Raw genomic sequence first — 25,493 nt, 5'->3', positions numbered from 1 at the left:
TAAAACTCAGACTTCCCTTTGTAATTTGTGAGCGTGTTTTGCCAGCTTGTGTATATGGTGCTTCCAAAGGTCAGAATAGACCAGGCAGTGGTGGTGCACACCTTTAATCCCAGCACTCTGGAGGCAGAGACAAGCGGATCTCTGTGAGTTTGAGGCCAGCCTCCAAAGCCACAGAGAAACCCTGTCTCAATCCCCCCACCACCAAAAAAAAAAACAAACAAACAAACAACAACAACAAAAAACAAAGGTCAAAAGAGAGCATCAGATCGCCTGGAACTGGAGTTACAGATGGTTGCTATCTGCCATGTGAGGGCTGGGAACTGAACCCAGGTCCTCAAGAAGAGCAACCGTGCTCTTCACCCCTGAGCCATGTCTCGGGCCCTGATCCTCAGACTTTCACAAGAGCAATACCTTTGAAGTTCCAGCCTGCTGGTAGCCATGAAGTGACAAAACTGGATGCACCCTTTTTCCTGATTCCCAGTGCCTATTGTGGGAGGTCGGGCAGATCTCCGAGGTGTCAGAAGAACAAGCTCAGGGGCTTTATTTCTGCCACCAGCTGTCACTTCCTGCACCCTTTCCTCTGCCGGCTCCCTGAGTCTACACCAGGTCAGAGCAGCGGCTTTGGGGTGCCGGACAGATCAGGACAGGGCTGATGGTGGTGACGGTGTAACTACTTCCAGCTTCACACATCCATAAGGTGGGTTACTAGGTAGATCCAGATGGGCTAAGACAGTGAGGGTGTGAAAATGTGTAACTTCACACATCTATAAGCTTTTCCTGCCATAAAAACAAACAAGCAAAAGAAAAACCTAAAAGGAAAGATGCTATGGGTCCTGGCACGCTTAACAGTTGGGTGTGGCTCATAGGAGGGAAATAATGGAGAATGGAGGAGACCGGGCCAGGAGAGTAGAGAGGAGGGGAGAGGACCCAGCTCACTGGACCTGCTGCAGAAGGGCCTATATTTTAACCACCATGGTTGGCTTTCATATCCTAGTTGGACTTGAGCCTGTGTCTGTGAGCTTCTTAACTGGATGCTGTTTTACCGACTCAATCCCTGTACTTCCATTGCAGGACAGTGTGTCTAAGGTTTGAAACCTTGAGGTGTCTTTTTAAGTACAGTTGGCTGGATATCACCTCTGAAACACTGATGGAGTAGAGCTTGTGAGAATATTCCTTCTCAGCAGGCATTGGTAATGCTGTGAATTAACAGGTTTTTCCAGCTTCCATGGGCTTCCATGTGCATTTCTGGCAGGCCCCCCTGGATTCAACCAACCCTTCCTGTCACATAATGTACCCCTTGGGTTTTTGGATTTGTTGTTGTTTAAGGCTTCAAATAAAGGAATTAAAGTGAGTTCTCTAATGATATCCCATGAGCTAAACTTTGGGGACAGTGTAGCAGACAAGTTAATGGGAATGTGTGTGCTAGAATCAGTCACCATGGGTAGTGTGACTCCTAACCTCTGCTTGCCCCTCCCTCCAGGTTCCTGGCTCATGTGAGCTCCTACACAGAGACTCCAGTGGTAGCTTGCATCGTGTCAGGGTTCCTGGCCTCTCTCCTGTCATTGCTGGTCAGCCTGAGGGACCTGATAGAGATGATGTCCATTGGCACACTCCTCGCCTACACCTTGGTCTCCGTCTGCGTCTTGCTCCTTCGATACCAGCCTGAGAGTGACATCGATGGTTTTGTCAAGTTCCTGTCTGAGGAGCACACCAAGAAGAAGGAAGGCATCCTGGCAGACTGTGAGAAGGAGACTTGCTCTCCTGTGAGCGAAGGCGAAGAGTTTTCCAGCCCTGCCACCAACACGTGTGGGGCCAAGAACCTGCCATCCTTGGGAGACAACGAGATGCTCATAGGGAAGTCAGACAAGTCCGCCTACAACGTCAGCCACCCCAACTACGGCACTGTGGACATGACCACGGGCATAGAAGCCGATGAATCGGAAAACATCTATCTCTTCAAGCTGAAGAAGCTGATTGGACCCCGTTACTACACGATGAGAATCCGGCTGGGCCTTCCAGGCAAAATGGACCGGCCCACAGCGGCGACGGGGCACACGGTGACCGTCTGTGTGCTCCTGCTCTTCATCCTCATGTTCGTCTTCTGCTCCTTCATCATCTTCGGCTCCGACTACATCTCGGGCCAGAGCTGGTGGGCCATCCTTTTGGTGGTTCTGATGATGCTGCTCATCAGCGCCCTGGTGTTTGTAATCCTGCAGCAGCCGGAGAACCCCAAGAAGCTGCCGTACATGGCCCCCTGCCTCCCCTTTGTGCCTGCCTTTGCCATGCTGGTGAATATCTATCTCATGCTGAAGCTCTCCACCATCACGTGGATCCGGTTTGCAGTCTGGTGCTTTGTGGGTAAGCTATATGCTCTAGAGCCTCGGGTGTGCCCCTTTTAAAGTCTTGAACAGGCTTATCCCAACATTATGCCCTAACTGGACAACACACCTCCATTCTTAGAGAAATGGGGCTGGTTCTACAGACCCATGCTTTCTTCATTGGTCAATAAAGCCAGTCACCCCTGTTCTCCCTGATATGCTCTTAGTCATCAGTCCTAGAAGGATGATGCTAATCAATCCATTCCTTCATTAAATGCCAAATTACTGAAAGTTCTTCTTGTGTGAGAATAGTTAGTGCCAGAAAAAGTTCAATAAAAATGAACACCCATTTTTTAAAGGCATAAAAGTACCAGAGTGAAATATGCTAGGATGTCGGGTGGGGTTGACTGGAATCCTCTTAGACACTAAAAACTGAGGTAAATTATTTTAAAAAATTCAATGATCCTAATTTGGCCAAATTAAACTAAAAGGTCAATCACAGACTAATTTTTTTAAATAAACAAACCTGAGCCAAATGTGGATTGGGGCATTATTTTCCTGACACAGTTTTATCATGACACCATTTTACATGTCTCAGTTCATTCTGGCTTTTGTAAATATTCAAGATTTTTCCCTGAGGGCCTTCTGTTACCCTCTGAAAGGCCGATGGAAGGTGTCCATCACTCCTTCATCTGTCATTGATGAGTGACCTAACTCCGTTAGGGTCTCCATCAGTCACATCTCCTGCTATAAACCATGCTGCGCTCAAAACTCTCTTTCACTGACTTTAAGAAGCGCTGAGCTTTCTCAAGAATTCTAGTTGACTTTGTGGTCAATTAGTATTGTATTTTTGTTTCATATTGATCATTTCTGACCTTTGCCAGTGTTTATGAGGCAACTGGGGATGGATCAATATAACTTGAGAGGGGACATCTAAGAACATTTTAAAGTTCATTTGTCACTGTTCTTAGGTCCTTAGGCCCAGGAAGTCTCCTCGGGAGCTTTGTAGAGCAGGAGAGTCATACACTAAGCATTTCCTGCCTAAAGCAGGAGGACAGCCATGCATCAATTTATCAGGTTCAGGTGACAGACACTCACATTGATTAGAGCCTGTCCACTACTTGAGGCCAGGGGATGTAGGTGTCCAATGTGTGCCTAGAATAGAGTGCCTGTGGGCATGCTCAAGAAATGTTTCTTAAATGATCGCAAAGTACTTTTTCAGAGGAGAAAAAAGTGAGAGTTACCAGAAAGTACTTGGAAGAAATAGGATGTGTGGGGGGCTGATGGAAAGATTTAACAAGATGGATAGGAAAAACAGCAACCAAAAGAAAGGGCAAGTTTCTCCCAGAGGTTCTCCAGGCCATGGTGTATCCTCCCAAAACTTTCTGTCCTGACCTTTCACTCCTCTGTTTTAAGCCTTAGGGAGATTTTTCGAGAGGACCCCACTGGCTCATCAAGATTTCTCCATTTTTATACTTTATTGGCAAGCTCTCAAGTCTCTTCACACACTTCTCTACTGTAGCTAATCAACGGGAAGATGACTGAAGTGGGTAAATGATTTTGGCTATGTGACTGTCAAGCGAGTGGAGCCATAGATATCAATACATGTGGGCAAGTTCGTTGGGCAGAAAATGGTGGGACAGCTTCTGTATCCAGAACAGGGTCACCCACAGCCAGGTGCCCAGCCCGTGAGTCACATTGCAGGTAGTGCCAGAGACTATTTACATGAGCTTTCTAGAATACTTTATAGACCTACTCTTTCACATTAAAAAAAAACCCTCCCTACATGGGAATCCCGTGGTTTCACGAATGCTTTTGCTTAGGAAGACACTGTAGATGATTTTTTTTTCCTTAATCTAAAAAGTGAAACATAGGAAAGAAAAGAACGTTGATTCTTACATATAAATCCTGTGGCTCATAGAAGTAATTAACAAAAGTATAGCACTATTTAAAATTTATTGTGAGAAATGTGTCTCACTTTTCAACCCTCATAGCAATCTCCATTGCATAGATGAAGAAATGGCAGTTCTTGCTTACAGACGTGTAGCCAAAATCTAGCAGAACCAAAGCTAGAACTCTAGAAGGGTTCTAGAATCCCTTATCAGGACCAGGACATGGCTTGGTGGTAGGTAGAGTTCCTGCCTAGCAAGATCTTGTGTTGATTCCTAGAACTTCTTAAATTAGAGACCCCCATCACTGCCACCACGTTAAACATGTGGCCTGTCACCACCTCTGTCCCTCTTGATTTTATGAAGGAGTGAACTAAAGATCCAAAAAGTCAGATAATACCAAAATTAGCAGGAGAATGGATCTTTGATTCCAGTAGACCCACAATTCAGTTTGGGGGCTCTTGTCGCCTGACCACTGATCTCTGAAAAGCTTTCTTATTTGATATGAATGTTTGGAGGGCTAAAACCTGGGCATATGGTCTCTGTGCAGGGTGCAAGGCCTGGGCCAGCAGTCTGCTGGGCTGTTTTGAATGCTTAATAATTTCTAAGAAAGACACCATATGTTTTCCTCTTGCACAGAGAGTCACTAACTTAGAACCGACTCTATATCATATCTGTGGTTCTTGTGTCACCAAGAGGATCTCTCCCCTTTGGCATCTAACAATGCCAGTTCAAATGGGAGCCCTGTCCCAGCCTTGACCTTTAAGTTTAAAAACTTCACCTAACTGCATTGAGCTTGGATCATTGGATCGATCATCTTTGAACTGACAGCTGCCGGGGCCACAAATGAGAAAATGACGAAGAAAGTAATAAATCCTTATCTCCTGTTTTCCTTTTAAAGCTCTGAAGTGACTCATTGTCCACCAGCTTGTGACAGGCTGGCTCTTACACAGCAGAGCACAGTGTGAACCATCCCCAACTCGGGCTGCCCCACTTGTTATCGGGCAGCGGAAAACTCCCTGAGAGCCTTTTGCAATCTTGCTGATAGCCCAGGTTGCAAACTCTCTCAAGAAGCTGTTTCTCACTGACCTAGCAGGATGCCGCACTGCGGAGTGGGCTGGCTGACATCTGCGCTCACCCAGAGTCAGCGCACAGCCCACCAGCCACATTTGGGATGGCTAATTCTTGCAGGCACCAGCTGCCAGCCTATTTCCTACCATGACTTTTGAAGGCAGTTAGTTTACTAAGTTTCATCCAGAACAAAGATTGCCAACCCTGGCTACAGATCAGAACACTCTGGGTTACTTCTGGAACATTCTGAACACAGACTTGCCCCCGCATAATGTTATGATTCAATTGATTTGGGTGGTCAAGCATAGAGAATTATTTTAGAGCTCTGCCCTATAACCTTATAGATCAATACTTCTCAAAGTGTCATCTCAAACCAGCAGTGCTAATATCACAGTGGACTAGTGAGGATACAATACAGGACTTAACAAGGCCTCCAGGAGATTCTAATTCATGCTCAAATCTGGGAGTTATTGTTCTAGAGAGAAGACATGATCAAGCAGGGAAGGTAATTTAATTGTAAAATCTATTTTTCAAAAACAAAAAAGTATATCCATCCCACAGCCTCAAATTGGCTTATAAAAATATTTATGATCTTACACAATTACCGTAAATATCCTCCTTTGAATTTCGGAGGCTTCCAGACATCAGCTGCTTCTTCAGCTTATGTACAGGGTAACTTTCCTAGGAAGAACAGTAGAGATATTTTTAAACAAAGTTTCTTATGAAATCAACTGCTTCTCAACAAAACGTCCATGGTTAAAGGTGAGTCATAATGAGATAACGTTCCGGGACACATTCTTTTATCCAGCCTTCCCTAAGTGAATCTTAATCAAAGCGTTTCTGTAACAGTGTTGTGCTGAGCTTTGACCTTCAAAAAGCATAACTCACAGAGTGAAATGAAGCCCAAGCCCCAACAAGATTTCCCTGTGCACACTCCCTCCCTTCAGACAAGAGGAATGATACAAGCAGTAAACGCCCATGAATCCCAACAAAGTGAGCCCCAAGCTGTCTTTGGTGCCTTTTCCTCTCAGTGGATGTAAGCTGGTGAGAGCGTCTCCAGGGGTCAGACACTGTCTCAGGAACTGAGGAAGTACCAGGGTGAAAACACGGCCAACTGGGATTCTCCAGGGTCTCTTTCAGACCTGCTGTCCCCAGAGGGCTCATATTAAGAATTGTCAGGGGAAGAGGAAGGGTTAAAAAAAGGCAGCTGGTGGTGGCGCATGCCTTTCATCCCAGCACTCAGGAGGCAGAGGCAGGCAGATCTCTGTGAGTTCCAGGCCAGGCCAGCCTGGTCTACAAAGTGAGTTCCAGGACAACCAGGACTGTTACACAGAGAAACCCTGTTTCAAAAAAATGGGTGGGGGGGGCCTATAAGGTAGCCCAGCTCACTGGTGCCTTTACCATGAGAACAGCCATGTTTTCGTTCATAATTTGTTCAGTCTCTCTGAGGAAACTGAAATTTTGTTTTAAGATTCAGACAAACAGGACTTGGGATTTGGACAATGGGCTCCATGTGTTTTATACCAGGATATAAATACTCTTTTATTACTTCCATTGGTTTGTCCATGTGTATTTGCTGAGGCAAGGTTTCTGATGTCCAAGACTGGCCTCAAATTCTCCATGTAGCACCAGAATAACCTTGAACTCCTGACCCTACTTGCCCCACCTCCTTAGCGCTGGGGTTACAAGCTTGAAGGACCACCATACTTGACTTATTCAGTAGTAGAAACCAAACCTGGGGTTTTGTGCATGGTAGGCAAGCACTCTACCAAGTGAACCTCATCCCCAGTCCCCAAAATGTAACTATTATAAAGGGAAAGCATCCGCCTTTCTGGTCTTTACCTGAGCTGCCGTTTAAAATACTATTGGAAATTAATAAGAAGCAGCCATTGTAATGGGGAAAGTGCTCAGATATCCAAATGCTTGACAGCATGTTCCAAAAATCAGTCTGATTGGCATGCTTCGTGGTGGCAGGGAGAAAGCAGCCTGCAGTTCCCACATGCTCAGGAGAATGAGAACCAAGTCTTGGAGGCCTCACAGGGATGGCAGCAGTAGCGGTGTGATGCCCAAAAGGAGAGAACATGGGGAGGAAGTTTGTCACAGGCCCTGTGCCTACAGGCAGGGGGTACTGCTCTGGACACAGGAAGGCATGGGCAAGAAGGACGAGGGAATCAAGGGGCTTTGCCACCAGAATCAGCCAAAAAAATGGAAGGAGAAAAAACTGTGGGAGAGGGGGAGAGCCCTGAAGCCAATGTGTGTGGTACATATGGCCACCAATCCTGAGCGCGTGGCTTCTGCCCTTCAACGCTGCTGGTGAGATCCACCCACACGTGTAATCGACCTACTGTGGTGGCGGACTAGCCTTCCACAATGTCAATAGACCACAATGCAGACTCCATTCTGAACACCATGGAGGTTGCTTGCATTTGGTCCTGATAAAGCAGGATGCTGTGAACATCCTTTTATATGTACTTGGTGAGCGGTAGACACATTTTTCTTGAGTCTCTGTGTGATGTGGGACTACCAGTTCATAATATTAGACTTCTCTCTCACTGTATCAGCTGTCGCAACCCTCACACGGCTCAAAGGGTCCCCAGCTCCACCTTACAGATGAGACCTTGAGCCCAGTCATTTGACTTCACAGGGATAGAGCCCCATCCATCAAGCCTACTCTTCCGGGCACACCACATCAAACAAACCTCACTGTTATTACAATCAACAGGGTTCATGGTGGTATGTAAAAAAACAATGGGAAGAGTAGGACTTGGTGGGGATTGTGGTGGGTGGGGTGGACACCTTCTCATTACCATCCAGGCTCCATTCCTGCATTGGCAAATGTCTGTTTTGGAAAGCTGATCCCAGAGTAGTCAAAATAAAAATCCCTTTGGGCATAACTGAGTACCTCAGCTATCTGAGGCTGGCAGGGCTTCCTGCTGGAAAATGTACCCCAGGAGGAGGCTGCTCCACCCAAATGAGGTCAGGTGACCCACCCCTCTTCAGCCCCAGCGCCGAGCTCCATGCAGAGGACAAGGAGCTCCCTTGGGACTCTAGAGAGCAGAGGCCCAGAGTTCAAGGCGAGTTTGTGCCTGCAGCGTTGGCGATCTGTGTCACTGTTTATCCCTCAACTCTTTTCAGGGTTGAGTTTCCTTCCAGCTTCCCCCCATAGGATATAGGGGTGCCTCCCCAGTTCCTTAAGCAGGCCTTCCTCTTAAGGTTTGGAGCATGTGCTTGCCTTGCCCGGGGTGGATCTGCATAAATTGATCTGTGTTTAGATAGCCGGTGCATGGGCACTGTAGCATCCGGACGCAAGTTCAACAGAGTCTCTTCCTGGAGACTCCTCGGTGGGACAGGAACAGCCCTCACCTTCCGACCAGAGCAGTGAGTTTCAGGGCTGTTTCAATGGCTCATTTGTTGTGTAGTTCTTAACTTCTCCAGGCTGCTGTCTGACACAATACATATTGGGAAGAGCTTTAAGATCACAGAGTGTCTTTTTTTTAACCAATGCTCAGGATTTTTTTTCTTAAATATTTATTTATCTTATATGTGTATGGATGTCTTGCCTGCCTGTATGACTGTGTACCCTGTACGTACGCCCACAAAGCAGGGTGTCAGATCCCCTAGGACTGGAGTTACAGATGGTTGTGAGGCACTATGCAGGGTGCTGGGAATTGAACCCAGGTCCTTTGGAAGAGCAGTCGGTGCTCTTAATCGCTGAGCCATCTCACAAAGTATCTTAGTAATAAAGAAATCCCATTCATTTGCTGTAGGCCTGAGTCTTCATCTTGTCTGAACCTCCCCCAGGTAATTCTCCGTCAGGGAACTTTCCTCTGGAAAATAAGCCAGTGCTTTCCATCCACTGATCTGTCAAGGGACGCATGGCCATTACTTTGTCGTGTCATAGGGTTCACCATGCACCTGTTGCAGAAATGCCAGTAGACCCCCGTGCTTACCACTGACTACTCCCTGTCCACACCAGACACCCAACCAGGGCCCACTAACTGAGACGGCATCTCCAGCTTGGCAGCAGAGTCTCCAGGACTCTGTGACCACACAAGCACTGCCTCCCTTCTGCTCTCCTTGTCACACCCGACATTACATGACTGGTGATAGGTATAATTCATGCCATTGGAAATCAACAAATAAAAGTGCACAAGAAGCAGCCCCATCAAATATTCAAAGAAAACAACTAGCAACCTAATTCCATATATACACACATAGGTAACTTTAAATCCAGGTTCTGCCTATGAGAAAAAAACACATTACCTTCATCATTCTGGGCTGGCTTATTCATTTAATGCAATAATTTCCAGTTTCAGCCAGCTTCTTACAAATATGATTTCATTTTTTAAACAATCTCATAAAATATGTATGTGTACACATTTTCTTTATCTACTCATTTCTTGGTGGACTTCTCTTGATGGTCCATTTCCTAGCTGTTGTGACCAGTCTAGCTACAAACACAGGCACTCACATACCTCTATGGTGTATTGACTCGGAGTCATTCGGACATATACCCAGGAATGGTGTCACTGGGTCACACAATAATTCTATCTTCTGTTTTTGAGGAACCTCCTTACTGACTTCCACAACAGCTACACACATTTACATTTCCCCACATCCTCACCAACATTTGCTGTCCACTATCTCCCTGATGATGGCCATTCTGTCTAGGATGAAATAGAAACCTCAAAGAGTACATTTAATTTGTGTTTCCATGCTGGACAAGGATATTGAATGCTTTTTAAAGTGATTCCTGGTTATTTACATTTCTTCTTTTGAAAACTATATAGCCAGTTCATTTGGTACATTTGTTGACTGAATTATCTGGTGGTTTGGGTACATGCTTTTGCAATTCTTTATATATCCTAATACTAATCCCCTGCCTGATGTATAGTCGCAAAGACGTTCTCATTTTGTACACCCACTTCAAGTTTAAGCTTGGTTCTACTTCTGGCTCATGCCAATAACCAAACCCACCCTCAAAGGAAAAATCTTTGCCGTCTACAAACTTTTACAAGAGAATATGATACCAGTCCTAAGTAAAATCTCCCCCAAACTACTTAGAACAAGGATGGCATCATTAAAATAAGTGAGTAGTCTAATATGGTGGAGAATTTTTGCTCCATGTGTATAGTGATACGAGGATTCTTAATACTGGCATATGTCAGTTAATGTTTTAGAAATATGACTATTCTAATGATGCATACTGAAATGCTTACAAACCGCCGAGAGTAGGAGGGACTTGCTCCAATGGAATCTGGGGAAGGCAGGGTGGCACAGGGATGGATGAGCACAGCATTATTCTTTGAACTTCTGTATATTCTTGGAATACTTCAGAACAGATGGCTCAAAATTTCTGAGGATGCGGCTCAGTGGTAAAGCACTTGCCTGGTATGTTCTAAGTCCTAGATTCAACCCCCAATACCACTAATAATAATAGTATAATAATAATAATATTCAAGAATGCCAAACTGCCCCCCACTGACAGCTGCACATCTTCATGCCCCAGAATCTCTCCTGGTAAATGGAAACAGAAAGAAAAGGCAGATCCCCTGAGCCAGGGTGTGGGGAATGTGTGTCTGTGTCTGTGTGTCTGTGTGTGTCCGTCTGTCTGTGTCTGTGTGTCTGTCTGTGTCCGTGTGTCTGTGTGTGTGTCTATGTGTCTGTGTCTCTGTGTCTGTGTGTCTGTATATTTGTCTGCGTCTCTGTGTCTATGTGTCTGTGTGTATCTATCTGTGTCCATGTGTCTGTCTGTGTCTGTATCTGTGTGTCTGTGTCTGTGTGTGTCTGTGTATCTCTCTGTATCCCTGTATATATGTCTATTTGTCTATCTGTGTCCTGTGTCTATGTGTCTGTGTGTCCACGTGAGAAGTGTATGTGTCTTCCTTGATTATGCTCCTTAACCTTTACTGTGGTTTGGTTTTGTTTTGGGGTTTTTGTTTTGTTTTGTTTTGTTGTTGTTGTTGTTATTGTTGTTGTTGTTGTTTATGCTTTTGATGCAGACTTTCTTACTAAACCTAGAGCTCACCAGCTTGGCTGACCTGGCTGGCCAGCAAATGCAGGGATTCAGCCGGTTCCATCTCTCTAGCACTGGAAACACAAAGGATCCAGACTTAGGTTTGCATGTTTGTGTGTCAAACACTACCAATTTACCCAGCTCTCCAGTCCCTACCCAGGGATACACAGATTCTCTCTCTCTCCCTCTCTCTCTCTCTCTCTCTCTCTCTCTCTCTCTCTCTCTCTCTCGTGTGTCTATGTGTCTGTGTCTCTATCTGTCTCTGTCTCTTTGTCTCTCTGTGTCCGTGTCTCTGTCTCTGTCTGTCTCTCTGTCAGAGGACCTGGGCACACAGTGCTGTGTGCAGGCTGGTTGAGATGACTCCGGAGGTTGCAGAAACTACCTTAGACACCGTTCTCCAAGCCAGCTGAAAAGAGAAGCAGAAGCACAAAGCCGTGCTTCCACATAGCAGGCTGTTTACTCCGCCACACAAAGCCCTTGTTTATGTGACAGATGGTAGTTCGTGCTTCTCCTCTCTCTCTCTCTCTCTCTCTCTCTCTCTCTCTCTCTCTCTCTCTCTCTCTCTCTCTCTCTCTCTCTCCCTCTCTCTCTCTCTCTCTCTCTCTCTCTCTCTCTCTCTCTCTCTCTCTCCCTCGCCCTCCTCACTTGTTCCCTCTGTTGTTTTCTCCTCTCCACTTTCTCTCCCACCTTCTCTGCTGTCTTCCCCAGTTCACTAAAGGATGTCGTGGGGGGGGGGCAGAGCGTAAGATGGTAGAGGATAGTTCTGTCCAAGCAGGCGGCCTGGACAGAACAGTCACAGCACAAAGTGTGTTTTGGAGACGGTATCAAGCTTTGACACTGCAGGGGCCACAGCAAACGTGAAAAGGCCCATTAACATACCTGTGGCAGGTGTGGATTTCAAAGGACCGACACACGCATGCTCCTTCAGGCCTGGCACTCCCAAAGAACGCACATGTATGACTCTTACTGAATATTTACTGCAATCAGTGTCTCTGCACGTCAGCTTGGGGAGAGAAGCGTGAAAGATTGGATGTGCAAAGACTTCCTTCACATAGAAGGCTGGCCATGCCCCTTTCAGACCTAAGCATGACACCTAATGTTCCCCAGCATTGGCTTTTCCTGTAGATGGCATCAGTAGATGTGTTGGTAATCTGTAGTTTTCTGTGGCTCATTTGTCTGTGTTGTTAGAGCAATTTCATCCAGTCCCAGAACTGGAACACTTTTATATCTGCTCTGGGAGAAAGGAAGGTATGCTACAGCAAGTGTCACCCAGCACCTGAGTCTATTGGCTGTGTAGAGGCAGGAAGAGATGCTAGGGAAATAGGAAATTGTTCCATTCCATAGGGAAATGAACCATCTATAAAGAGATCGGAGAAGTGATCTGAAAAAACAGACTAATGTAACAGGAATAAGAGGCAAGATTTGGCACCTGCCTGGATGATGAAAAGTTAAGCAAAAGAGGTGTTCTACTGACCCGCCTGGTCACCTGCAATCCTTCTCAGTTCCCAGGCACGCTTTGGAGACATTCTCCAAGCATGCACGCTGGCCCTTTGAGAAGTTTGAACAGGAGTCTGGTTCCACACAAGAATAATAATTGTCCTGCATATCTACCTCCACACACACACATACACACACACACACACAATAAAGAGTAGAGACCCCAACACCACCCCACCCACCCCACTACCACCACCACCACCCATCCCCACCCCGCACCACCGCTCAAAAATACCAGGCCGCTATTTCAGCCCAAATAGCTACATCTGCAAATGATTAACTCCGGGTTTATTACCAATTAGGACTGTAAATCTCTGCTTACTTTGGCTCCAGCAAAGCTGATTTCTGTGAGAGGAGGGGGACTGGAAGGAACAGGGAGAAAGTCAATTGAGACAAAGAGGAAGAAATCTAAGCTTAAAGAGACACACTTCAGATTCAAGAGCCAGAGTGGGAAAGCGGGCCAGGCTTGCCTCCTGAGCAAACAGCTGAGCCTATGGCCCAGGGTCAGTGGAGACACAGGGGCTGGTGCCATTGACAAGCAGTGTTTGACCTCTGTTTGACCTCAGTGGCCAAGCCATGGCTGCATTTAACACCAAGTTGCCCAGTAATCACTCTGACACTCAGAAGTGGAGCTTAGTTTTGTTAGACTTTCTGTGTGTGTGCATGTGTGTGTGTGTGCGTGTGTGTGTGTGTGTGTGTGTGTGTGTGTGTAATATGCACACATGTGTGTTCCAGTGTTCACACCTCTGCAAGAGCATTTGGGAACCAGAGGAGGACATCTAGTGTTCTGACCTATATCGCTCTACCTTGTTCACGTGGGTGAGAGTCTGATTGGACTCCAAGGCAGGCTTGTAAGCAGAAAACCCAGGCAAGCAGTTCTCCCCCCAGCCCCACCCCACTCCAGCTCTGCATGGGTACAGGCACATGCATGGCCACATCAGTGTTTTGGGGGTTTTGTTATTTTTGTTTTGTTTTTTTTAATGTGAGCACTAAGACTCCAAGTTGGGTCTTCACGCTTGTGTACCAAGCACTCTTGCCACAGAGCAAGCCTACTTCTCACAGTTTACAAAATGGAAGGCTGCAAGCGTAAACCATGGGCCCAAGGTTACCTCTGTAAGAGTGATTGGGACTGGATTTCAACCCAGATTTCATATTCTTATAACAGTACCTGTGACTGGTGACACTATAATTCTTGTGTTTCCAGACCCTGAATTTCAAGGGTTTTCAAGGTGAAAAAGAAGGCTAATGTGCTGTTCAAAACTACAGAAAAGAAACATTAGTCATATAAATGCTGTGTTTTGCCAGGGAGGTGAGTTTCCTTTGACTGGAATGAAGTCAACACAGAGATGATACACTGGACTTGTGTTCATTGGGAGCTCTTGTTCATTGATTTAATAAACATTAAGGGCCAGGTTTTGGCCAAGACTATAAACTAGAACCACCCAGTGCAGATAATCTCGTGACAGATGTCATAAGGGCCATAACAGTGGCATGCACCATTAGGCCGTCTGGGAGTCCACACCGAAGAAAAAGCAGTTTAGGGGTCAGGAATAGATCATTCCATTGTTGAGTGTGGAACAACAAGATAAATCAGAATAATATATGTGTGTTGCTAAGAGGCAGAACATGGGTCGGAGCCTTGCATGGAGTCTGGGGATAATAAAAAGTTCTGAGAAGGTTGAAGACAAATCCATAACTAGAGTAAATATCTGCTCCAGTAAGGACAAAGTGTTGTCCTTTCCACGGAAGAAGTGGTTCAGTGTAGTCAACCTGCCACCAGGTCACTGACTTGTCACCCTGGGGAATGGTGCCATATCTGGGGCTCAGTGCTGGTCTCTGCTGTTGGCAGACCTGGCACTCAGAAGCACCAGGTCAGCCTTGATGGGCAGAAGTCCATGCTGTTGAACCCATGCCTAACCCCATCTCTGCCACCATGGCACCTCTGTTCATGGGTCCCTGGACAATGACAGAGACGGCTGGGGAAAGAGGCTGACTGTCCACAGAATGGGTCGTCTTATCTATTTGATTATTGAGTTCCTCCTCAGCTGACGTCACCTTTTGATGAGCATTTACATGGACACAGTATCTTCACATCCTTTGCCCATTTGCAGAGATCTGTCCACAGACTTCTTCCCCAGACGTCTTTCTCACCAATTTTCCCATCATGCTCTTTCCTAATCCCTGACCATTTAGTCAATCTATTGGCTACAGCCCAGGAGTCAGTGACCAGTAGCAACCTTGACCAAAAGGCAGCATGAAGAGCGGGACCTCAAAGCCCACCCCCAGTGACACACTTCCTCCAACAAGGCCACACCTCCTAATCTTCCAAGTGGTGCCACTCCATGGTGATTGAGCATTCACATCTGTGAGCCTCTGGGGGCTGTTCTCTCTCTAACCCCCACAGGACTGCATTGCCAATGTGTAAATACTAACCAGGACAGAAGATGCAGATTCCTGGCATTAGCTCTGTGAGGATAATGATGGGTGCCCACTGGGAAGATGAAGGTTGAGGTGACTGAAAGGCCAGATAAAGGCTAAGGAGGCAGCTAGCTCTCTCTCACCCTCAGCTAAAGGCCCGGGAGTGCCAGGACGCTGTTGTCAGAACCTTGGCCAAAGCTGTAAACACAGGCTGCTTTATGCAAGCTCTCCTAAGCTCATTCTGGGTTTGCTGTTGTTTTGTTTGCATGTTCTGAGATAGGGTCTTACCATTCTGGCCTTGAACACCCATCCTCCTCCTTCAACACCCTCGTGCTAGGATTACAGACGTGCCCCACCACACCCTGAGAGAGAGCTGCCAGTTCTGTGGGTGTGAGGGGGACATGGAGGCTGCACTTGTTGGTGGGAGGTGAGTTTGTACCCATGCACATAGAAGCCAGAGGCCAGCCTTCTGAGGAAGTGAGTCTCCGGAGATTTGGGACAGGAACTTACCAGTTTTAGCTAGACTGGCTGGCCAGTGAAACACAGAGCTCTGCTAGATTCTACTCCCTAGAGCTCTGATTATTAGCTAGGCCACCGCAAGGGGCCTTTTCAGGTGGTCTCTGAGGCTGGAACTCAGGTCCTCGAGTTTGCACAGCAAACCCTTTACTGACCATTTCTCTCTCTCTCTCTCTCTCTCTCTCTCTCTCTCTCTCTCTCTCTCTCTCTCTCTGTCTGTCTCTCTCTCTCTGTGTCTCTCTCTGTCTCTCTGTCTCCTCTCCTCTCCCTCCCTCCCTCCCTCCCTCCCTCCCTCCCTCCCTCCCTCCCTCCCTCCCTCTCTCTCTCTCTCTCTCTCTCTCTCTCTCTCTCTCTCTCCCCCAGAACTCCCAAATTTCAAAGAGCATTAATTCTTTCTCAAAGCCCCATAGTCAAGGGTGATTTCCCCAGTGGCCCCCAGGGGTCCTAAAGCAACAGCTTATTCGTTGTGCTCTCCCCTCCCAACAGGTATGCTCATTTATTTCGGGTACGGCATCTGGAACAGCACCCTGGAAATCAGTGCCCGAGAACAGGCCCTGCACCAAAGCACATACCAGCGCTACGACGTCGATGACCCCTTTTCCGTGGAGGAGGGCTTCTCCTACGCCACTGAGGGCGAGAGCCAGGAGGACTGGGGTGGGCCAGCTGAGGACAAAGGCTTCTATTATCAACAGATGTCAGATGCGAAGGCAAGCACCCGGACAAGTAGCAAAGCAAAAAGTAAAAGCAAACACAAACAGAACTCAGAGGCCCTGATTGCAAATGATGAGTTAGATTGCTCTCCGGAGTAAGACTAAACGTGCAGGAGCCTAGAGAGGGTAGGGCGGGTTCTCCGTAAATCAGCCTGTGCGCTAGAAGGGGGAAACTTCCCCCGACTCTCATTTCACAAACCCAGCCTTCCCCACAGTCCATTCCCAGGCATAACCTGTCATTTGCTATTTTTGCTCTTCAGGAAAGTTCTGTTGAAGGATTTTACCAGGGTGGGGGTGGGGGGCCTTAACTGTGCCCTTGTCAAATATCAAAATCAAAAGACTACATGAAATTCTATGTTAGTGAGCTGTCCCTGCCGACGGCAGCAAAAGTTTGCCTTGCGGACTGGAGTTTTGTGCCTCTTGCTAAGACAGGAGGAAGCTTCCTCCAACCCTGCTGAGGCTACAGGCCCTCTGGAGAGGAACCACAAAGGTAGCTAGCTGTGGGTGCCAGGCAGCTCCCTATCCCCCAGAGCAAAGCTGGGAGCTGCTCCCCCAGGGCTGCAGATCAGGCTGTTTCAGGACTTTCTCAGTCAACAACACTGTGTCCTTTTATCTCACCTCCCCAAAACTATTCACGGAGGAGACCCAGGCTTCTCTTTACTCGCCAAAGTTCTTACGGTTTCTGAACTATAATTTTAGGATCCAGGAAAGACAAAAGACTCTGAGACCATGCCCCCATGAAGCAACCATGCAGACACAATAGTATAGCGATAAGTTCCATCAAAGCTTCACTTGATGCTCAAGAAAAAAAATAAAATAAAGGCTTAGATGACCATTTCTTGAGTAGAGGTCAGAAAGGCACTGGCAGAAATGAACTGTCTGTCATGCGTCCCCTTACACCAGACTCTAAGCTCCTGCCGATAGGGCCTAAGGGCAGAGGCGGAGTGTGATCCCATGCCTCTGATATGCCTGGAAGAAATGGACTATTTGTTTTATAATCCGATAAAAATCTTTGCAAGGAGAAGTAACCCAGCCACTGAGATCGCGTTGCAAATCCTACTTCATATTTCTAAAATTATAAAATCTGCAGGTTTCTTTTTTAGCTACGTGACTGCCTGATCTGATGCTGCTGCTTTGGAAACAGAGGTGTGGAAGGCCGGGTACTTGGGCTATCTAGCTCAGAGTGATGGCATTCCCACCCAGACCTCCATCCTCTGGGCTGGTTCAGTCTTCAAGCCTCCTTTCTGTCAGTTCCCAAAACACTTCCCTGAGGCCGGAGAAATCGCTGCCTGGTGAGGTTTAAGTACTGGCCACCAAAGGGTTTTCTAAAAGAATTTTCTCCAAAACAGGATAGGCGAATTTACAACAGGAAAACCCCTCTGCTTCAATACTGTGTGTATACGTGTGTATGAAAACAGTTTTCCTCATACTAAGATTGGTGTGAGAATTTTTTGGAAGTGGGGAAAACGACAATTCCTTGCCCCCTCTTCTCCTCAATTTATCATCTGCCAAAAATTTTCACCGTATCAACTAACACATCTTTTCTTCCTTAGTCCAAAGCTAGTGTTCTCTTGGCATGTACTGCAGTTACAGAGAAGGCGGGCTTCCTGTTGAGCTGACTAGCTGAAATATCCCAACGGCTAAGTGGAGGCCATGAGGAGGTCTGTAACTTCAGCCCTTGGAACTTAGGAGACAGGGGGTGCAGCTCTGGAGCCCATGGCAGATGCAGGCTTCAACAGAACAGATAGAGATCAATTGAAACTATTTCTTAAAATGATGCTTTTAGATAAGTTGCATACCATGCTCTTAGCCAATGTATGCCATTGCATTCAAATGACTACATTTTTAGGTCTTGTTCCTCTCTCCATATCAGTTATGTAGAACCCTGGCTTCCAGTAATCATTGTATCATTTTTATGTAGTGTCTGACAAAACTGTTTCCTCTTGCCTAAACTTACCCGTCACAGCAGTGCCTGGCCTGCAACAAACCACCCTGGAGTATTCACTGTAAAATAATTGTGAGTCGTGTTTGTAAAAACTAAGTTTTAAACTGGTGTAGGATGCAAGAAATCTGCCTAGTTTAAACATCTGTCAAGCTGGGTGCACTTCTAGATAGATGGGGTGATGTCCTCTTTCTTAGCTGTTTAGGAGAAATAGGGATGCAAAGTGCAAATGTTAATGTGGGTGGAGAGTTCCGTCTTACTGATGCTGTTTAGGTGTTCAAGTAGCAATGGTCTGGCTACAGGTGTGTGCTATTTCTGTGTTAATGCCGCTGGTGTTGATTCTGTGCAGACCAATGAGTTATCTCATTTCGGGGACCATTCTTCTCAGTCGCTTAGGATGTTTTTAGGCTTTGCTCTCTTCCTTTTTTCTAAAATTTTCTAAAATTGTCGGGGTTATCTTATTACCTATCTTGGTTTTTTTAATATATATATATATATATATATATGGTTTGGAAAGTTTTCTCAGGTACACAGCATGTTTTCAGCATGTTTCTTGGCTCCTGTGAAAGAGTCCCAGTATCACAAGGAAGTTTTCAAATACCGTCATATCTGAACATTGCATTTGGGAGACTGCATTAAAAGTAGGATTGCTTTATAAATAATTATTTTAGGAAAGCTCTTCTGGTGGAGGTTGGGTGTGCGCAGCATATATAATTTTGGAACCAATAATTTAACATGTTTAAATTGTGCTCTATTTGTTTATCAACATTCTATAGCATTTCAGAAAGATTGGAGGCAGCTATTAAAACATATGTGCTCCAAAGCAGGAGGGAAGGATACAGTCAGAGCAGGAGGGAAGGATACAGTCAGAGCAGAAGGGAAGGATACAGTCAGAGCAGAAGGGAAGGATACAGTCAGAGCAGAAGGGAAGGATACAGTCAGAGCAGGAGGGAAGGATACAGTCAGAGCAGAAAGGAAGGATACAGTCAGAGCAGGAAAGTCAGAGCAGAGGAAGGATACAGTCAGAGCAGAAGGGAAGGATACAGTCAGAGCAGAAGGGAAGGATACAGTCAGAGCAGAAAGGAAGGATACAGTCAGAGCAGAAGGGAAGGATACAGTCAGAGCAGAAGGGAAGGATACAGTCAGAGCAGAAGGGAAGGATACAGTCAGAGCAGAAGGGAAGGGGCAACACAAAGCCAGGAGTGTGTGAAGAGCGCATGTGCAGAACTCTCTAGGCTTTGCTAAGTTTTCCAATGAGGAACACCTTAGAAAGCAATAGACTTCTCAGTAATGACAGCCAGTACTGCTGCATGACAGAAAATAAATAAATAAGCCTCTAGCCCTCCCCGTGAGGTCATAGTGTTAAAATATCACAGACCACTGAAGTCCACAGAAAAGCTCCAGTGCTTTTACACTGGAGCTACATGTGCCCAATGGATAGCAGTTGCCAAGAAATATCTGCTGGGGGGATGGCACATGCCTTTAATCCCAGCACTTGGGAGGGAGAAGCAAGAGGATCTCTGAGTTTGAGGCCAGACTGCTCTATAGAGTGAGTTCCCAGAAAGCCAGGGATACACAGATAAACCCTGTCTAAAAAAGGAAGGAAGGAAGGAAGGAAGGAAGGAAGGAAGGAAGGAAGGAAGGAAGGAAGGAAGGACGGAAGGAAGGAGGGAGGGAAGTTGCTTTCCTTCCATACAAGTGGGGAAAATGAAAATGAATGAATGAATGAATGGAATAGAGGAAAATAAACTACATATTCAGTAGTTATTCATAGAGTGTCTATTGTATGCTGTGGCCTATTCTAATGCCATAATAAGTGAAAAGTTCAGTTCTTAAGAAATAAGATCTAGAGGGCTGGCCAGACAGCTCACCTGGAACCTATATAACCATGGAAGAAGTCATTCCACATACCTGTTCTCCGACCTCCACATGGGTGTTCTGCAATGCATGGGCACACAGGTGCATGAGCACACACACACACACACACACATACACACACACACCATGCATACAGATGTAGTAATCACAAAACTTTTTGAAGAAATTGAGTATATTTAAACTAGTATCAATCTTTGATAGGTGGAATGGAGATAATAATGTGCTTTTGGTTTAAATGTGGAAAGCACTTCCCTCCACACGTTGAAAAGATCAAGGAATACCGTATGCACACACAGCCTGTGGAAATAGCAGAGTCTTAACGAGGTAGAAATGGAGAAGAGGCAAGCCACCCAGAGGATGGCCAAGATGCAGACTGTGAGTGAGCACTGCCCTCTGAGTGCTCTGTTCCTTGCCTTCCTCCAGGAAAAGCAAGGAGCTGGTTTGGCTATCTATAACTTATGCGTGGCTCACATGTGACACAGTAAGAATAACGCCAGGAAAGCAGGGGAGGAATCACTCACAGACTCCAGTGGCAAGCCCGCTGCTTCTCCATGAGTGGGGGTGGGGTGAGTCAGGCAAGGCTGGACTTGAGAAAAACTGGGCGGCAGCAGCATTGCCCAGGCAAGGATCGAACAGGTCACATACACACACTTAGCACAGTAACCAAAAAAAACTCCATCCTCAGAGCAATGCTCTGGTCTTCCTTCCTTACCAGATTTTATGTTACCTGAGGAAATATGTAATCTTCTAACATGCAGACACACAACATAATTTGTCGACCACTTTACAGTTCCCAGTAATTCCTTTCAATGACCAAACCCTCTACTTCTTATATCTATCTAATCTCAATAGTAAAACCTCTGCTCCTGGCTTGACCTAAATTGGGCTCTAGGCTGGTTTAGACTAGAGGGAGAAGCTGATTGTTGGAATTATACAAAAAAATCCAGGTCTGCCTCTTAGTAAGAAAAAGTCCTGGGTCTTCGTGCTGGTCGTAATACAGTCACTATTAGGAAATGAGGCTGAGAGATGTCTGCCCTACGAAGAGGGTTGAGAAATTTGACACCATTTGAATCATGCTTGCTGGGAATCGCCTTACCAGGGTATCCCTCTCTGAAATACATGAAGTCATAAATTGAATTTCCATCTCTCTGCGTGTCCAACCTGAGAGACTAGGGAAAATTGATGTCCCATTTGCCACTGAGCTTTTACCAGGAGCCTAGGAGGTCCCTGAGACTCAGCCACAGTTCTGCGATATAGAGCCAAAAGTCAAGAAATATACTGAAGTCAGAGTTGGATCAGTTCTGGGGAGCCTGGGGGCTGTGGTCCACTCTTGGACTCCAACCTCCACATAGGGAGTGGGCCAGACATAGCTTCCATTTCCCATGGGGCGGAATAAGGAGGAAAGCAAGGAAAACGGGTTCCGCCATTGTGGTGGGACTTCTCTCCACTCTCAAGCGTGTTTCCAAAGACTTGTTAAGATGGGTGTTTCCAACCCATTTGTGGGAAGCCTCTGTCAGGCCTGACCCCGGGTACTTCTTTAATTCTCATTATTCGTTTATCTTTAGAGAGACCCTAAGACCAGCAGTTAATCAGCAGTGACCTGACCCTGAAAGAGCCCATAGTTTCAGTCAACATCATTTCAGGCTAGAAACAGCATCCCTACCCAAAGTGTCCACACCAGCAGGACCAGAGGCTGACTCCCCCAGAGCCGTCACTGCATTTTCAGCTGGAATGGTGGCATGTGAAAGAAAGTCCCTGCCAGTCCTGCTTTACTTTTCTCCGAGACATTAGAACACAGACCATGTCATTCGCTTTTGCTTTTGTTGTTTTTTTTCCTCAAAAGCAACTTTCTTTCTGAAATGCTGTCTTCATCTCACCGCCTCTCTCCCTCTGTTTCAGCAACTCTCAAATCATTCTCAAACACTGGACATTTGCCTTTTGCCAAAACTACTTTTCTAAGAAATATAGAATGTGGGGCTGGAGAGATGGCTCAGTGGTTAGGAGTTCATGCTGATATGACACTCATGTGGCAGCTCATTACCCTGTAACTCCAGCTCCAGGATGTCCAGCACCCTCTTCTGGCCTCCTTAAGCACTGTACCCATGTGCACATATTCAAACACAGATACAACGCATACACATAATTTTTTTAAATAAAAATAATTCTTTGAAGAAGTATGAGATGTCCTCTTTTCCTGTTCAGGGTTTTAAGCCCAAAAGAATTAATGAAAATGCAAAGTCCATCAGAAATGCATATGTTTCCTGTCATATCAGCTAGAATAGTGTTGAGATCTCTCATAAATACATGCATGGAATCACACACCCTAAAGGAAACTTCCAAAAGGACATCATAGGTTGGAAGTCTCCTGACCACAGATGGTTCTAATCTTTTACTCTTTCTGAATACTTAGTGCATGTTGGTTTACATAAGGAAGAAAAGTAGCATTCCGTTGGAAGTCGGAAACAAGGGCAGCCTGGATTTTTTTGTTGAAAACCTTCTTGTGCTCTTTTTTGTTCCTAAGCTTTCCTGACATTAACACTGGTGAGAGTGACTAAAGGAAACTGTGGGTCGTGTGAATTTTGCCAGAAGTGCAGACTCTGAAGGGGCTGTGCTCATTCTGGGGTTGGAACGATGTCCTGGTCTTGGGACATCCATTGAGTGCTCTCGGCAGCGCTCGCAGTCACGAAGCTGAGAATTTACACTGGAAATCATAAGCACCCCACTTTCCAAAGCAGAGACTCTGTTAATGTTATAAAAGCACCTAAATACCTCAACTATCTGGGCTGAAAAAAGGAGCTGTAGGCTTTCAAGAGGGCGGCTAATGTCCTCATTCCATGTAGTTACAACAACAGGACCCGACATTGTAGTTTTTCTCACTGTGGAAAAGTAACATGACCATTTAATTCATACCCCAAAGTTATAAATACAACCTGTAAATTTCACCAACTTGTTTCAGTTTTGTTTGGTCCTTAAAAAGTACAACTTGCATTTTGCAGATGGTCATTTCTGGTGTGTTCTCTGCTACTTTCTTTTCTGTATGAAATTGCTGTATTGTTGATGTGTGTTCGTTTTGTGGTTTTTAATTCCCATTGGTGCACTGTACAATGGGGTGTTGTAATGTACCATGAAGAAAAGGATATGCAGATGTACTATAAACTGTGTTTTATTTTCAAATGACTGTGGTGTTGACAATATTTTGATTTATCAAAATACTAAGGGAAAGTTATAAATTTACCAAAATGTGTATATTTTAATAAATGCATAAAGCTTTATTGTGTGCCTTTACATCTAAATTTTTGGTTATTAAAAATGTCAGAAACAAAACTGTCTTGCTGTTAACTATCCACAGTAGTGTAAAGTTTAACTCTGAGGACTACTGGAAGAGAGGGGGAACCCGGAGCTCCTGTGCTAATTAGCATCGCAGTGTCTGTCTCCTCCACTGTCCCATCCCGTGACACAGCTGCCACCCCCAGTATGAACCTAAGATTAATACGGAGCAGTCGATTCATTTTTCTATCCATTTTAAAAACAAATTAGGAAAACATGGACTGCCAACCATCCAAAACTGGTCACCATGGTATAAATGGTGGCTTAATATTGTCTTTTTTTTTTTTTAGACAGGGTTTCTCTGTGTAACAGCCCTGGGAGTCCTGAAACTTGCTTTGTAGACCAGGCTGGCCTCAGACTCATAGAGATCCTCCTGCCTCTGCCTCTTGAATGATGGGATTAAAGGTATATGACACCACCACCCAGCAATGTTGTCTTTTTTGATGCTACAGAATTACACCTGATAATGATCCAGATCTGGCTACACTACCTGTAACCCCAGCACTTGTGAGATGGAAGCAGAAAGATCAGGTGTTTGGGGTAATGTTGAGCTACATTACAAGTTCAAGGCCAGCCTGGGCTACCTGAGACCCTGTCCAAAAGAAAAACACAGGGATAGGGAGAAGGTCCAGTAAGTTCAGATCCCCATCCATCATCCACGTAAAGCTGGACATGTCAGTGTGCACCTGCAACCCCAGCATTCCCATTAGATGAGAATATTAAATGAGAAACAGAAACAGGTGAATCCCCCAAAGTCCCAGATGCCCAAGGGCCAGCTAGCCTGCCATATGCAGTGGTAAATGAACAAAAGATCCTATCCCAAATAAGGTGGGAAGTAATGAGAGACACTCAGGTTGTCCTCTAACCTCGAGGACAGACACTCAGGTTGACCTCTGACCTCAAGGACAGACACTCAGGTTGCCCTCTGACCCCCACACATGTAGCATCACACATATATACACAAGAGTTTGCATGATCTCATGTGGAAGGAAGATAGAAGACACAGGTGAAAACTAGCATGTTCAGGGTCTTCAATAGTCATGGCTGCACACTGGCCATCTAGACAACTCCATGGACAAGTGTCCTCTAAAGAGGACAGGACCATCTGGTCACAGTCTGACACTGCTGCATACTGGTGCCTCTCCACTCAGAATCTAAGCCTTCACTGGTCCACTTTAGAACCCACTGCCTACAGTCCTGAGTCCCGAGAGGCCAGATGCACCACTTCAGGCTCAGGTATGCAACCCTCTCCTCTTCCAATGACACATTGCTTCTGGGTTCTGTTCACGGGAGATTTGAGCCAGTGTATACCACAGATTTTCTTAAAAATGATGAATAACTTTTCATGCAACCATTATTAAAACTTGTGAGTAAGCTAATAATGTTAGGATGTTAGATAAAAAGTAATAAATAGGGATAAATACTGGTCCACTATCAGAGGCCCCATAGATTGCCAGAGCCTCCTTACTGACACCCACATTCAGGGGATCTGGATCAGTCTTATGCTGGTTTCCCAGCTATCAGTCTGGGGTCCATGAGCTCCCCCTTGTTCAGGTCAGCTGTTTCTGTGGGTTTCACCAACCTGGTCTTCACCCCTTTGCTCATCACTCCTCCCTCTCTGCAACTGTATTCCAGAGTTCAGTTCAGTGTTTAGCTGTGGTGTCTGATTCTGCTTCCATCAGCTACTGGATGAAGGCTCTAGAATGGCATATAAGGTAGTCGTCAATCTCATTATCAGAGGAGGGCATTTAAGATAGCCTCTCCACTATTGCTTAGATTGTTAGTTGGCGGTCATCCTTGTAGATCTCTGAACATTTCCCTAGTGCCAGGTTTCTCTTTAAACCTATTATGGTTCCCTCTATTATGGTATCTCTTTTCTTGCTCTCCTCTATTCTTCCCCTGACTTAATCT

General features: G+C 45.8%; 1 protein-coding gene across 1 annotated transcript in view; it reads left to right on the top strand.

Moving 5' to 3' along the window:
• Slc7a14 (solute carrier family 7 member 14) overlaps nucleotides 1-17,238 on the top strand; it is a 104,855-nt gene extending 87,617 nt beyond the window's left edge. Inside the window, exons 7-8 of the mRNA XM_040754582.1 lie at nucleotides 1,481-2,358; nucleotides 16,212-17,238. Of these exons, the coding sequence (XP_040610516.1) occupies nucleotides 1,481-2,358; nucleotides 16,212-16,534 (1,201 nt within the window). The 3' untranslated portion in view covers nucleotides 16,535-17,238. The remainder of the gene's footprint in view (nucleotides 1-1,480; nucleotides 2,359-16,211) is intronic.
• The last annotated feature ends 8,255 nt before the right edge of the window (nucleotides 17,239-25,493 follow it).

This window comes from Mesocricetus auratus, unplaced genomic scaffold (assembly GCF_017639785.1).
Source record: "Mesocricetus auratus isolate SY011 unplaced genomic scaffold, BCM_Maur_2.0 Super-Scaffold_100011, whole genome shotgun sequence".
NCBI classification, from domain to species: domain Eukaryota; kingdom Metazoa; phylum Chordata; class Mammalia; order Rodentia; family Cricetidae; genus Mesocricetus; species Mesocricetus auratus.
This window is presented reverse-complemented; position numbering and strand designations above follow the sequence as displayed.